The sequence below is a fragment of the Capra hircus genome, chromosome 16, assembly GCF_001704415.2.
Source record: "Capra hircus breed San Clemente chromosome 16, ASM170441v1, whole genome shotgun sequence".
In the NCBI taxonomy this organism is placed as follows: Eukaryota; Metazoa; Chordata; class Mammalia; order Artiodactyla; family Bovidae; genus Capra; species Capra hircus.
The window spans coordinates 69,575,721-69,590,938 of NC_030823.1; the positions used below are offsets into that span (position 1 = coordinate 69,575,721).

The following is a 15,218-nucleotide window of genomic DNA, read 5'->3' on the forward strand; positions in this document are numbered from 1 at the left end:
CAAAGCTGGCCTCCTCGGAGGTTTTTCCTCTGGCAAATCCATGAAAACACTACTCCACTGAGAAACTGCTTGAACCCCACCGAAGAGCATGGGATGCAGAAGACAGGAAAAGCTTACTGTGAGTTTGGATTTCAGGTTTATTCAAAGCCCGTGGGAGAAATTAGGATAAAGATGGAAAACAGTTGGCATTTTAACTTCTGGCAGAAAGTGGAAGCTTTGATCCCAGAAACCCTGTCCTGGGCCAGACCCCTTATGGCTCTTATACTCGGAAGCAAGTGTCAGGCCAGATCTCAGGGAAACACACGGGGACAGGATGAGGGCAAGAGACGGGGCAGGGTGGGCTCTCCATGCCTGGCCAGTGTGACATTACCACCCCTGCAGGTGACAGCCTGAGGAAACGGCCTTGTTAACCAGGCGTCTGACTCCAGCAGAGGTCCCATCCCTATTTATCCTCTCAGAACCCTCACCTCCCCTAGCTGCTGAGTGTGAAACAAGATGAACTAAGCAACTTGATGGTAAATACATATTACCCCCTTTTTTTTAAGTGGAAACATAAACTTGGTGACAGACAACAAAACTATTTTTAATGCATTTGTTCAAAGAACTTACAGTTCCACTGATGATTTACAGTGCGCTTCTCAGATCACTTTTTCTTGCAACAGCCGCCTCCCCCTTCCTTCCGCTCTAATTCATTGCTGTCCGTGGCAGCTTTAAAACTGTCTTGAGTTTCCTAACGGCTGATTGGTGGCACAAGTAGAAGGTTAATGCAAGGAAATTCTTCCCCCTCCACCAAGATAAAGAAAACAGACTATCTCCTGAAAGAAACAGTGAATGGTACTTCTACCAGATGCTCTGGACAGATTAGGAGCTGCCCCTGAGATGTAGCTAAAACAGCAAAATTAGGATACCTGTGTCTCAGGTGATAGTTTAAAGAAAACAAACATGGGTTCAAAGGAGCAGGCTCCATCCACATGTATGAACAGTCAACAAAGTCAGGATCGCTCTGTAAAACGGCACTGATGACAGAGGAGCCAATTTTTATTGCCAGCCTGTGAGTGTCGGGTGTGTGCATAGGGCAAGAGCAAGGCACCGTGATTCTGTTGGAGACCTAAAGGAATCACATGCTCCAGAGATTTCAGAAAATTAGGTGGACTATTTCCTCTGAATTATCACACCTATCAGAAGACTCTTGAGAGTCCCTTGGACAGCAAGGAGATCCAACCAGTCCATTCTGAAGGAGATCAGCCCCGGGATTTCTTTGGAAGGAATGATGCTAAAGCTGAAACTCCAATACTTTGGCCACCTCATGCGAACAGTTGACTCACTGGAAAAGACTGTGATGCGGAGAGGGATTGGGGGCAGGAGGAGAAGGGGACGACCCAGGATGAGATGGCTGGATGGCATCACTGAGTCGATGGACGTGAGTCTGAGTGAACTTCGGGAGTTGGTGATGGACAGGGAGGCCTGGCGTGCTGCGATTCATGGGGTTGCAAAAAGTCGGACACGACTGAGTGACTGAACTGAACTAATCCTGTCTGAAATTATACTCTCTCTTCCTCCCCACCGTCCTTTTCCAAAATTTGAAATGCTTATTTGCAACAGTGAGACACATATTTGGACATTACAAGAAATGTAATTCGAGTGAAGCCTTCACGAAGAGTTCTACCACAGATTGTAAGGTTCAGGTTGAACAACAGGTGTACATTTTAGGCCTTTGAATATAGAGAAACAGGAAGTTCAGGTATTCAGATTTTATATAAAATTTCTATCCTAGTATCCAAAGTCTAAAGGATATACTTGCTGCTGTGTCCTAGTGTTTGTCAATGAGAGATTGAGCATTAAAAGCCAGAAATTGAGGGATAGGATTGAAAGTCAAAAAGCCCACCAAGTGGCACCCCAGAGAACAAAGAAGAACACCTGAAGAATAGTCAAAGCTCAAATCACCCCCTACATCACCGTCTCCAAAGGGGAGGGGAGGAGAATGGTCAGAGTTCGAGGACCAACTGCTTTAAAAGAACAGAAACCAGCACCACACTTTAGTTCACCATGTCTTGGTTCCAATATTTATTATATTGACAAGTTAAGAATACTAGGATAAATAAGTAATATTTTCTCTTACAGAAAATTGTAATGATACTACTGAGTAGGATTAAACACTCTGAGGATTTCACAGAAACGTCAGAATTTAAACAGACAGTAGCCAGAGACCTCCTGGCCAGTGTCAGTCGACTTTCTCACAGCTATCAGCGCTCTGGGCCAGATTTCCACAAACATCTGCATGACAGGAACGACGCCATTAACATCTAATAATGCTAAAGCCTAGCATCACCTGGCTTCAAATGCGCATCCACTGAATGTGGTTTTCAGTTGCAAGAACAGGAAAAGTGGAATATTCTTTGGCTCTTCCCGCCTAGAAAAAAATTCCTGACCTAAGTCACTGAGCAGAGACTCCTAAGCCTTTGGAAGCTGGACTCGTGTTTCTGCTTTCTTCCTGTGACCTTATAACTGAGTTTGCAATAGAGGGCCTGCATTAATGCCTGAGAGCCAAGCGGAAGAGGTCTTTTCTGTTGGCACAAAACTGCACTCAGCACTGCCCAGCCCAGTTCTCTCCTGCTAGAGCTGGCAAGCCCTTCTGGCCACCTGAACACTTAGCAAGACACTGCACGTGGCGATAGCCCCCCAGACTCTCAGAAACCAGGTCTGAGCTAAGTCACGAAAAAGTCACAGTGGTGTCGTGCGGCACAAACATCAGTAGAGCACAACGCCTAGTTTTGAAACGAACGCCTTGCACACAGCAACTCCTGTACAGAACAGCGTATTTGCTAGAAAGCACAACCCTGGCCATTGCACAACTTCATGAGATGCCATTCTCACTCCATGTCCCCTACAAGTGACAGTGGCGGCAGCAGCGGAGGAGGTGGCCCCACCCCACCCACCCAAGGTTACAGACACTTCTGCATGGATCCTAATGGTGGAGTTCTGAATTTTGCAGAATCCAGATGCGAGGGAGGCAGGACCCTAACTGGGGGTCATCTGGAGAATCCAAGGATGGCCGGGATGTTAAGGCTTAAATCCTGGAGTGGAGGCAAAAGATGCCCTTGCCCCGGTCCAAAGTCCACTTTGGAGTAGAGTGGAAAGGCCCGGCTGAGTCACGGAGGGCACTCCCACCTTGATGGTTCTTGCCTGCTGGGATTCAAGAGGTGCATAGGAAGTCAGATCTCCAATGGCTTCAGGGTTTCGGATGTAAAAGGAGGATTCGATGAGGACTCCCCAGTCGCCCCATACCACGGCTGCTTAGCTCTGCAATGTTCCCTCCTTTATCTGTTGGATAAAAAGGTTCCTCTCATCTTCCGGAGTCCGCCCGTTCTGAGCCCGAACAATACACGTGGGCCGGTGCAGGTTGAGCATGTATATCAAATGCTGCTTCTCATTCTTGAGCTCCTCAATTTGCGCCTTCAGCTCAGCATTCACGCTCTCCAGCTTCTCCGACTCCTGGGGCACAAGCAACAGAGGTATTAGGAAAGGAGCCAAGGGAACTTCCCTGGTGGTCCAGTGGTTAGGAATCTGCTTCCACTGCTGGGGCCCGGGTTCGATCCCTAGTTGGGGAACAAAAGTCCCACAAGCTGCCTGGTGCAGCTAAAAAATAAACAAGGAAAGGAACCAAGGTCCAATGAGGAAGGGGTGGCCTGCTGGTGGCCCCTGGATGGCAGGGGCAACGGCTGGAACGCATCGGGGCTCATCAAGTAGGGAATGGCCTGCAGGGGAATGCCGCTGGCGCCCTGTTATGAAGCCCCACAAAGCTGGGAGAGCAGCATTAGGTTTGAAAGAGTCCAGAGCTTGGAGAAGCCTTTGAACTCAGAGCTCCTTCAGAGATACCCTTTCCACTCAAGGTGGAGGCAGGTTGTGATCCTAATAGAAATGGAACAGCAGTAGGACCAACAGCAGAGACCTCCTTTCTAAGAATCAAATAGGCCATAGGCAGGTCGTCTGGACCCGAAAGGACCTTGGGGGCTGGAAAGAAATCCAGACTCAATGGTGTTTATGGTCTTATACGTTTATAGTCTGATTTCACTGAGAAGCTCATCTCCACAGAAAGAATGTACGTAGAAATAAACAAAATGTCTTAATTTTCATTGACAGCCCCTGATGCAACCTGTGGAACCTGAGACATGTGGAACCCAAGTGAAGACTCTGCCCTGGCCTGTCCTCACTTGGCGAAGGGGACACGGCCGCTGCAAGGACTGCACCAGAGCCCCGCTCCACCTGCCCGGAGACACCCCTCCCACGGGTGTTTCTCCCTTCTGGAAGGGGAGCCTGTTGAACGTAGCTGGGAGCACAGACTCTCAGCTGCAACAAGGAGAAGGGCTGCAGAGTTAAGAACCAGATAAGAATGCAAAGAAATGTAACCTCTGCCTGCGGGGCAAGGAGATAACTTGTTTGAAGAGGTTAATTAAAGGCTTTTCACAGTGAGCCAAATGAAAGCTGGCAGCTTCCTTTTCTCAGGAAAATGGGCGAGCGAAGCCCCTTGAACTGGACGGACATATCCAACAGCTTGGAAGTGTCTGGACATGTATGGACTGACTGAGGATGAGTGTGGGCATCAGATGATCCTGTTGTTTTCAATTCACACACCTGCATCTTACCCATCCACAGACATTTATCTTACTAACAGCTTTACTACTTCCTTGTTCTGCAATTGGCATTTCTGTCACCAGCTACAAGGTCCTTCCTGGGAGAGCACTTCTAGGTGGAGTCTTTCAAACTCCTCTCCGCATGGGACTGTGAGGTCCGAGGGGCCAGGTGAGAGTGACGGGAGGGGCGAAGCAAACAGGCACTCACTTTCTGCAGGCACTCTGTCTTCTCCTTCTTCTTGTTTCGGCACTTGGCGGCTGCAATCTTATTTCTTTCCCGTCGCCTCTTTTTCCTTTCATCTTCTTCAGGGGCTACCTGTAAAATTCAAGAGGCACAAGCTTAAAGGGAAGCCAGAAATTCAACCCACCTCAAATACACTGCCTTTTATTTCCGGCTAAAACTGACAAACCAGGACAGCCTTGAAGAATCTAGAAGTAAAGCTCTAGACTTTTGCACGAAACCTTAACACACCTGCACATACTCACACATGCATGCACACATACACACTCACACTTAAGAATGAATAACGGAAATCAAAGAACTGTTAAAACTATATTGGCAATACTAGTAAACTAAAATTTTACCTTTAAAAAGCATTTATTTGGATTTTAAAATAGGGGTTTGATACTCAAAGTGATAACTACTGGTAATAACTGTAATCAACTAGAGCAAGAAACAGACTTTGTTCAGTAAGTACGGCCTTTCCTCTAGAATGACCTCAGGAGCATCACCTCGCCACTCACTCCCCTGCCTCTCTTATTCATATTCTATCCATCTCTATCATCACCTGGAGCATCATCATAGCACCTCCTTCCTAAATTCAGAGGAAGCCCACGCAGCTCCTAGAGAACAGGAACCCAAGCCTATTCCTCACTCCAAGAGGCATCATCAGCCCATGGCTTGGTGCCACCTGTGGGTGGAGAACTAGAACCGTCCATTGACTCATCCAACAAGTATTGATGACATTGATCTCTCCCTCTGAGCCCCACCCTGAGTCAGCCCTGGGATCCTCGAAGATCTGGCCTGGGTCCAGCTTTAGGATCTGGTCATCCATGGACGATCACTCTGACTTTGTCTGAGGACTGATGGGGAATCAGCAAAGTCCAGTTGCTGGACTGACTCAGAGACTGGAGTCCAGCTGGAGTGAACTCACAGAGGGCAGAGTGGGTGATGGTTTAGGCCACTAATGTCAGGCCTCCATGTCACTTGTCACTGCTCCAGAGAGCTGGAAAGGGCATGGGAGCCCCGCCTCAGACGGAAGAGATCTTGGACCACCATGATCACCTCATATCTGACCCTGGGTTAGATGACGCTGACTTAGCTTAGGCTGAGATGAAGGCTTCAGAACATAGGGAAACCAAGCCCAAGGGGGAAACACAATGAGAGGCACTTCTACCCTTTATGTCTTAGATCCTAGAACCACAGGCAGACGCTGGGTTTAGACTAAACTGCCTGTGAATCTCAGCTCCACCACCTATCAGGTATGAGCCCTTGTGCAAATTATTACGCTCTTCTGAGCTTCAGTTTCCTCACTTGTAAAATGGGATCAATCATCTTACCTACCTCATAGGGTTGTGATGAGGGTCAAATTAATGTCAATAAAGTCCCCTGCATAAGGTTTAACTTATGGCCAGTGGTATGGAAGGCTTCAGTTATCATCAGTAACTTCATCACAGATTTCTTCATCAAGAAATCAGCAACTCTAGTGTCTCCTTTGCAACTAGCTCTGCAGATATTTTTGTAGAGGAAGGATTCAAGGTTTTCTCATAAGAGGAAGTACTTGAAAGTAGAGCAAATCTCAAGAGTCACACACTGTCAGGCACGGAGAAGCCTTTCTAAGGGCCATGTAGTTCAACCCCTTCACTTTTTAAAAAGAATGTATTTATTAATTTATTTTTGGATGTGCTGGGTCTTTGTTGCTGCAGGTGGGCTTTCTCTAGTTGCAGAGAGCAGGGGTTACTGTTTGTTGCAGTGTGTGGGCTACTCTTGTTGCAGAGCAGGGGCTCCAGGCACTCAGCTTACGAGTCTAGCTGCTCCACGGCATGTGGGATCCTCCCAGGCCAGGGATCGAACTTGTGTCCCCTGCATTGGCAGGTGACTTCCTAACCACTAGACCACCAGGCAAGTCCCAATCCCCTCACTTTATGGACATGGAACTAAGGCAAAGAGTGGCCAAGAGTATTGTGCTCAAGGAGGACCAGGAGTCACCAGCTCATGGCGACCAGACTAGCAGGCTGCAAAACCGGATGTAAACCCAGGCGTGTGTCTCCTTATTCCACATCCTCTCTGGGCCACAGCTGCCTCATCACCCCAGGCAGCCTTCGCAGAGGGGGCCGAGACCTGGGGAGGAGGCTCGCACTGCCCAGACACAAAGGATGCCCACAGGGTTGTGAATTACAGTCACCACTAAGGAGACCAGACCACTCAATTAGACCATTAGGTACATCCTCTTCCCTATAGAAAAGTCTACTTGTTAAACTGATCAAAGATCAGAAGATCACTGGATGAACACAGAAGCAGAGTGGATGAGTGGCTTTAAGGAATGTTTCCATGAAGCAAGAGGCCTGCTTCTTCCTCAGAAGAGCCCTCCACACATCCTTCTGAAATGCCTTCCTTCTTTCCATGGGCCCCACTACTTCCAGGCTATCCTGTTATCTCAAGGTATTTTTCTAAATTAATTTTTGTTGGAGTATAGCTGCTTCTGTTATTTCAAGATATTTAATTAGAAAAAAATTGTTTTTAAATTTTTTCCTTGAGGGTCCCATGTTTCACCGTACACTGTCCAGTGTTGGACTGGGCACCAATGACTTCCTCTGAGATTAATTAGGGTACAGACAATCTCCCTAATGATGTCTTATGAATACAGCATCATATAGCATCATCCTGCCTACCATTCACTGGATGCTAACTCTCAGCCAAGCCCTGTTAGACTCTTAACAAATGCCATCTTATTTAACTCCTTGGATCATTTCTGCAGAGGACATTATTACCCCTTCCACCTTCCTTTTTAGAATCATAAAAGACCCCCCCTCCCCTACTTCCTTTTAAACTCAGTTCTTTTCTGGCTAGGTCTACTACCTCTTGCCCAAAGGCAGTGATCATGCCAGATAAGTGAGTCAGAAACACTCCCATCTTGCATCCAGCAGGGCAAGGCCAACAGAGCAGTGGAGAACTCAGCTCTGAAGTCTTTGAGAGCCCCCCCAGCATCGCCAGCAACCACCTCTCAAACGTCTCAGCATGCCTATTACTCCAGGCATCTTATAAAAGGTTGCCAAGTGGAGAACTGCACAGGTGCCAGAGACAGAAGTGAACGTCGGTCAGAATCTGTACCAAGACAGTGAGCATGGCTGGCTGGTCCTTGCTCCACAGTCTGGGTTCTTACGGTGTTGAAAACCATCACCGCACTCTCTGCTTCTTCAGAACAACTGGGCACAGAAGGTAATCTCGTACGGAGTCATGGCTTTCCATACCCTCCACACTCTGGTGGCTTCCAACACTATCTCTATCCCTGACTCTCCTCTAAACTCCGGACCCAATATCCAACCGTGACCCCCTGCCTACAGCATGCCCGGCGCAGGCGAGCTGTGCAACAAGTAAGCACAGGAAGAACAGCCACCGCTGGGAGGACCCACCTCGGCTTTGGTGACTGACATCTCGAGGGGCCTGCCGCTGACGGTGACGGAGTCCAGCGCCGAGGACATCCGGTGGCAGAGGTGCTTGTTCTGGATGGCGAACCTCAGCTCTTCCTTGACAAAGGGTGTCAGGTTAGCAAAATCCTCAAACACCAGTGACCCAGGAGGGGACAGGCAGGGGACGATGGCAGAGGCACTGACTTCCGAGGCAGAGACCTGGCCTGGGTGTTGAAGCATCATTTTGCTGAAAAGACACATGGAAACCCAAACTACTTCAGGGATCTGGGGGCTCGGGATCAAGTCCCCCCACCCTCACCCCCGCACCTGAGACCTCCAATACCCAAGTCCCACCTCCCCACCTCCAGAGGAAGATCCCATCAGCCCTCGGGCTTCTGCTTTGTTTTCATTTTGTGCCATCCTGTCTTAAGTAAAACAGGTTCTTAAAAAACCCAGCTCAGTGATGTGGATAAAATGCTTGGTTGAAGTTTATAAAGGGTGGTGTTTCAGGCTATTCTGAATTCACAGGAGCTATTAGTGTTAGCTGGTGTGCATATATGCAAATATAGCCTCAAACAGTCCTGAAAGAGGAAGAGCATTAAAAAAAAAATCAGAGACTCTTATGTAACCCCATCTGCAGTCTCTTTTATAAAAGAAACTCGGAGGGTATTTGAAACCAAGTAGAATCTGTGAGTGGTAAGTAAAAGCAAGGAGCGGGGACCCTTGAGTTTAGGCAATCTATCTCTGAAGCCTCTCCCGTGGGAAGTCGGATCCGAGTCAGTGAGAGTAAGGGCAGTCACGGTCGGAGGTGGGTTTCTTCACCCTAGTTTAAGAGGAACTGGGTGTGGGAATTCAGGTCACCCCTCAAGGTTAAGGTTGGTGAAGCAAAAGACCTCAAAGAAAAGTGAGGCGCGCAGAATGTGGATTTTTTTTTTGAGGAAGTGTTCAGCCCTGTGATGGTTGGAGGGGCGTGGACTGGGGACGCAGGGGGCTGGGACTGGATCTGGCATTAGGGAGAGGTGTGAGACCTGAGCTCAGCCTCCATCTGATAATCATCTGGGAGCTCCTGCCGCACCAGTGCAGAGTCCCGCTGTGGATCTTTCCAGAACCTGACCCTGGCTCTGGCTGCTCCCAATGCCTGCCAATCGCTGGAGACCATCTGATTGAATACATGAAATTGGTGAGAGGCGGTCAAATCAAATGGCCTCTGAGGTCCCATCTATCTCCATCATTCTACAGCCCAGGGAACCCCAAGGGAAAAGGGGCGGGGAATGGGCAGAAATAATAATGGTTCCACGGTTCCAGTTTGAAACAGCCCTCTGTAAATCTCTCCCTGCCGTATACTCCCTGCAGGAGTGGCCAAGCCCCTCATCCCTGCAGTCACTTCTCCAGGGGCAATGAATGTGGGAACTGTCAGGATGGGCGGTCCTCTTGGAGTACCCCTCTCTGTGTGGGAAGCTGCGGTCAGTAGCTACATCCCACCAGACGAGAAGCCCTTTGGCAAGCTGCTAACGTTTCACAAGTGCCTCCCTCATACCAGAAACCTCACTTCACCTTCATGAGAACCCACTTAGGTCCCAGTCCCACTGCAGAGATGAGGTGACTAACATTTAGACAAGCTAAATAATTTGGCCAAAGTCACAGAGCTAGTAGGCGGCAGCGTCAGGATTTAGAATGAAGTCTGACTCCGAGACTCATGCCCCCACTTTACAGAATATAGAATACGATTCTCTACGTTACAAAAGCAAATAAAAAGCCAGAGCACAGTTTTCTTGGTGGTTAGGAGCAGGTGTGGGGAGGGGGTGAGGGCCCTGGAGCTGAAGGGACAGACAAGGAGACGAAACAAAGGGCTATGGAAAGCTTGAGATGAGTTGCTGAGCTTTCTCTGCCTGGGTGCACACCCGGGCTGCCCCCACATTCAAGGAGTATGTGTTAGGGCATCTTTTATCCACAAAATTCCCAGACTGGGGTCAGAATGTCAAGACTAGAGGCCCATTTCCTCCTCTGTCATCATCATACCTCCCAGAGCCTTCTCTCTCCCCTGTGAGAAAGAAGGCTAATAACAATCACCCTATTTTCCCAGAGAATTGGGCAAGGCGTTGACGAAAGAATACCTGAATATGCCCTGGAAAAACACAATGCAACTAGGAAATATGTTATTACCGGGCCTCCCAGGGATCTTGCCAGCCCAGGGCTGACTCTGAGGGGGTCCAGGTAGACGGGTGGCTCGTCACTCTCTCTGATCTCAAACACTTAATGAATAGAACGCTCTGACCTCTACATCCCCCAGTGGATCCAAGATCCACTGATGGAGGCAAGAATTCCAGGTCAACAAACACCACCATTGCCAACTATTCAAAGAAACCCAGGAAATGTATGAATTGACTAATTCTCTCCCCAAAGCCATATGTCATGAATCAGAACTGATGCTTTCCTATCAATTTAATCCCATAATCTTAGGATGTTGGGAAGAGACTTTTCTGGCAGGTGTTAAACTCTCTGAGAAGCCAGCTTTCCAAAGCCAGAAAAGACTTAAGAGCCTCCCAGGCATTTGTGTTTTCCCTACCTTTCCAACTTTATTAAAAGCCCAATAGTTCAGGAATGGAATTCAGAGCTACCACTGGGCTGGCCTTTGTCTGGAGGACTGCACGGCTCGCACTGAGGCAGTTTGAATTCCACTGCAGTTGAGTGTAGTTCCATTTCACCTCCCAAGTTTATTAATGAGCTTTCAGGGCTTGGCATCTGCTCTTTGGGATTTTTTCTCCCCTTCTTAGTGTAAAGTCAGCAGTCCTGATGAAAGAAATGGAAGAATGCCAGTGGTATGCAATGTTTTTATGAAAAGCATTGGGTGGGCTTACTTGAAGATGCAGACTGGTTGTGAAAATGTTTAAAAGCTTTTCAGAAAGTAAAGCAATGGTATCTGTAGAGATTTGGGCTATTCCTGCACTCGGCTCATCTTCAGTTTCTTGAGATACTTTCTTTCAGTGTCCTATCTTTTGCCTTTTCATACTGTTCACGGGGTTCTCAAGGCGAGAATGTTGACGTGGTTGGCCATTCCCTTCTCCAGTGGACCACGTTTGGTCAGAACTCTCCACCATGACCCGTCCGTCTTGGGTGGCCCTGATGCTGGGAAAGATTGAAGGTGGGAGGAGAAGGGGACGACAGAGGATGAGATGGTTGGATGGCATCACCGACATGAGTTTGAGTAAACTCTGAGAGTTGGTGATGGACAGGGAAGCCTGGCGTGCTGCAGTCCATGGGGGTCACAAAGAGTCGGACACGACTGAGCGACTGACCTGAACTGAGATACTTTCTCGTTATTTGTTGCCTCGTTCTCTTAAAAGTGTGATAAGCCTAGACTCAAGGCTGTGTCCCTGAGAAGAACAATGAAGGTAAAGCTTCGGTTTTTCAGAAAGTTGAGACCCTTGACTATCTCCATTTGGAGAAAAACATTTCAGAGGATTTTCTGAGCTGACTTTCTATATCGATCTTAAAATTGTCCAGACTTGTTACAAAGAACCTGCATTTGGCTTCTGCATCATTATCTCTAGTCAAAAATCGTGTCATATCATCAGTAGTTTCATCATTTTCAAGAAAGTGAAACTTTACTCATCTATGTCTCTAACTGGAAATCCAGCTCCCAGATTTTATTTCCTAGTAGCTGCTACTACATTGAATTTTCACTTTTAATTTTCATCTTTTTTCCACTAAGCACTACTTGTAAAACATAGTAGAGAGCCAGTTCTTTCACTGACTTCCGATCTTGGTCTTTCTCCTAGCCCACTGGAGGTAGGTTCCCAGACACTCCAGTTGTAGGTGGAAGACTAGGCATCAGGACAGAGAGGATGCTTGCAGGCCTATGTACTACCACTCACGCGCTGCGCTCTCAGGGATATGCTTCCTGGGCCTCAGTCACCTTGTCTGTAAAAGAGAGACCAGTACTGCCTGCCCCAGTCCCTTCACAGGGCTGTCAGGAAGATCAAACACGAAGGTGGATTTACACACATCCTGGAAAGCCATTGTTACTGTGATGTGATCCACTTTCCCTCATTTCAGGGGGGTGGGGGTGGGGGCTCATAAAGTTCCTGTTAATGAAATTAGGTCCTATTAATCAGAAGTTAACTGGAGCCCTCAAGACACTCAGCTCAGTCACAGCTTCTTTCGCACTCTGATTGACCTCAGGGCTCTTGACAGATCATTTCCACCCCACTCTTTGCTGGCACCAGCTCGTCTCCACTGGTCTTAAGTACTTGAGAAATAGCCAGCTCTCACACATGAAGCCATTTCTGGTTTCTGTGGTGTCCTGGCTGCATACTTCCTCCTTCCCGGGCCGAGTAACACTTGGAACCACGGACCCTGTCCCCTGCCCAGCCCAACTGAAAAAGGAGGAAATCATGAGCTCTGTACAATGGGATAGAACACCCAAAACCAGAGTCATTTAGGTCAGATCTTCATTTTGCAACTGAGTAAAATGGGGTCCAGAAAGGTAAAGTGACTTGCCCAAGGTCACCATAAAGCTGGTGAATGGCCCAGCCCAGGCCAAGCTGGTGACCACACACCTGCTGTTCATTTTGCTCCATTCCCAAGAAGGCAAACGGAGGAGAGAGCCAATGGCCGGGTACATGAATGGTCAACAGTCCAGGGAGCCTGTGCCCACCAGAGAGGAGGCTTTGATAGGATTAAGACAGGGAAGGAGTATGGGGGGGGGCGGGGGGGAAGAATAATGGAGGGAAAAGACCAAGGGGAGAGAGAGAATGGTGGGGTTAAGACAAGAAGAATCCAGAGGCTGCCACAGGTGCTGGGTGCTGTATTTTATTTACACAGCACACCTGGAGTGCTTCCTGCAGTGCTGTCTCTGAAACCATTTAGACAGTAACAACTGCAACCCACCCGGGTCTTCATTCAGATAATCCTTACAGCAATAGCTTACCTGTTGCAGTGTTATTCGACAACAAATGGGAACTGCCAAACAAGGGGACAGTCATACCAATTTCTCCTTCATTCAAACTGAAAGACTGGGAGGCCCCCAAACAGATGCGACTGTCACCCACACTGAAATAGATGCATTCAGAGGGCACCCACATTTTCTAGTGCCCAGTTTATTATTTTTTTTTTTCTGGCTCTATTAAGGGGTGAGCAGCTCCTTCATAGGAAAGGCAGCCTACTGTGATTTGGTAATTAAATTAGGGGAAAGGAAACGGTTAGGAGGAAAGGAAGTAATTTGATGAGATGAAAATGGCGGGGGGGGGGGGCGGTGGGAGCAGAGAAGGAGAACCATCCACTGGAAAGCACCTTGGGAAGGGAAGAGATGCCCCGTACAGAAGTCCCTTTCCCCTCACTGCCTCAGAGGTCGGCCAGCGACATCCAAGCCCCCTCATTCAAGTCCCCTCCTAGGTCGCTTTTCTTTTAGTTGACACCACTCTAGAATCTGAAAACCTTTGTCCAGAAAGGACCGTAATGGTTATCCAGTCCAACCAGCGTCTTGTGCTTGCAAACAGGCGGAGCGGCCAGGGATGCTGAGGCTCGAAGCCACTAAGGGCAGTGAAAGTTTCAGGGTGCCGGCTCCCTGGATCACAGATCCTGTCGCTCAAAGATCTCAACTGGCTTCGCACTCTCGCTCCTCCCCCCACCCCCCGCCACAACGGTGGGTCTCTCAGGATGAAAAGCAGAGAAATCCGCGAGCCGCCCGCCAGAGGAAGAGCCCAGGACTGGAGTCACAGGTACGAGAGAAAAGCGTGTGAGAAACTTGGGACAAGTAGTCTCCGGCACCTGTCCCCGGTGCTCTCTCTCCGCCTTCTGCCCCAGGGCAGCGATAGGAGCGCGCGCCACCGCTTAAAACTTTTCCTAACTTTAGCCGCCGGCTACCCGCGCAGTCCTGCCGCCCCGCGCTCCGGGGTGGGCAGGGCGACCCCCAGCGGCCGCGGCCGCGACCCCGGCTCGCCCATTCCTTCCCCATTCATTCCGTTCCGCCCCTGCGGCAGCCGCTCCGCGAGCCCCGGCCTCCGTGTGTCTCGGGAAAGCTGGGCTCCGGAGTAGCAAGTGCCGGCGCACCGAGCCAGGGATGGAGCCGGCTGGCGAGCCTGATTGGCTCGGCCACTGAGCACTCACCGATCTGAGCACCTCAATCGCCCCCGGGGAGTAAGTAAACGAGAGGGCGGCGAGGAGCTGTGCTCCGACGCCAGCGGACACCTCTCAGTTGCCAGGAACGTTTCGCGCCCCAAATCAAAAGAGAAAGTTCTTTGCGAGAAAGTTTCTAAAGCGCGGAAGAGCAGCGGTGGTTGGGAGAGAGATTCAGCCAGAGTTCTTTCCAAGCTGGAGGCTGCGGGGCAAGTGCCGGGGGAGTGAGCGCGGGGGTCGGGGACTGGTTACTAGATGGGCGCAAAGATAAAGCAAGCCACACTCGCCGCGCTCACCTCCTGTATCCACTCGGGGCGGCCAGGGTCCGGAGGGCGGGCAGGGTCGGGATGGGGTCGGGCTGGCTGGCTGGCTGCGGGGTCGGATGGCGAGCACAGAGGGGCTCACGACCGGCGCGCGGGCTGGCGGGTCCGCTGGGGCGGCGGCGCAGGGTGAGCGCTGTGCGGTGCGCGCCTCTCTGCGTGCGACTGTGGCTGGCAGCGCGTTGCATCACCCGTTTTATAGCCCTCGGGCTGGCGGCGCGCCCAATACTCTGGGTTACCAATCCCAGGCTGACGTAATGCTATTAATAGCTTCCCCGGCGAACCAGCAGAACTAGGCTGGGCCGGAGGGCGGGAGGGGTGAGCGGGGGGCGGGGGGGAGGGGCCAACGAGGAGGAGGGGAGAAGGGGGACCGGTGATGCAAGCTCGGGGAGGAGCCGGCCGCGGCGAGTTCTCCTGGGACGCACGCACCCGCCCGCCCTCTCGCTCCATATCAGGACCGGAGCCGCCCGGGCTGGCCGCCAGATGTGCGTACTCCAGGCATGAGCCAATGGTGCCCAAG

At 50.0% G+C, this 15,218-nt stretch overlaps 1 protein-coding gene across 2 annotated transcripts; it reads right to left on the bottom strand.

Annotated features, from left to right (window-relative positions):
• On the bottom strand, positions 2,036-14,888 carry ATF3 (activating transcription factor 3). 2 transcript variants are annotated; one of them, XM_018060748.1, is made up of 5 exons: positions 14,675-14,727; positions 10,828-11,051; positions 8,265-8,508; positions 4,840-4,947; positions 2,036-3,492 (listed from the first exon to the last, which is right to left on the bottom strand). In XM_018060748.1, the coding sequence occupies exons 3-5, from the start codon at positions 8,502-8,504 to the stop codon at positions 3,295-3,297; spliced, it is 546 nt and encodes a 181-aa protein (XP_017916237.1). In that variant the 5' UTR covers positions 8,505-8,508; positions 10,828-11,051; positions 14,675-14,727; the 3' UTR covers positions 2,036-3,294. The 2 variants fall into 2 exon arrangements, with proteins under 2 accessions (XP_017916237.1, XP_017916236.1); XM_018060747.1 differs by lacking the exon at positions 10,828-11,051 and having other exon boundaries at positions 14,675-14,888.

What these genes read in the sequence shown, in the direction of transcription:
- ATF3 (XM_018060747.1), bottom strand. Translation starts at nt 14,886, where the DNA reads ATGCAACGCGCTGCCAGCCACAGTCGCACGCAGAGAGGCGCGCACCGC. An exon ending in GCCCCGAGTGGATACAGGAG is followed by an intron (nt 8,509 to 14,674) that starts GTGAGCGCGGCG and finishes GTGTCTTTTCAG; the next exon opens with CAAAATGATGCTTCAACACC. An exon ending in TGTCAGTCACCAAAGCCGAG is followed by an intron (nt 4,948 to 8,264) that starts GTGGGTCCTCCC and finishes TGAATTTTACAG; the next exon opens with GTAGCCCCTGAAGAAGATGA.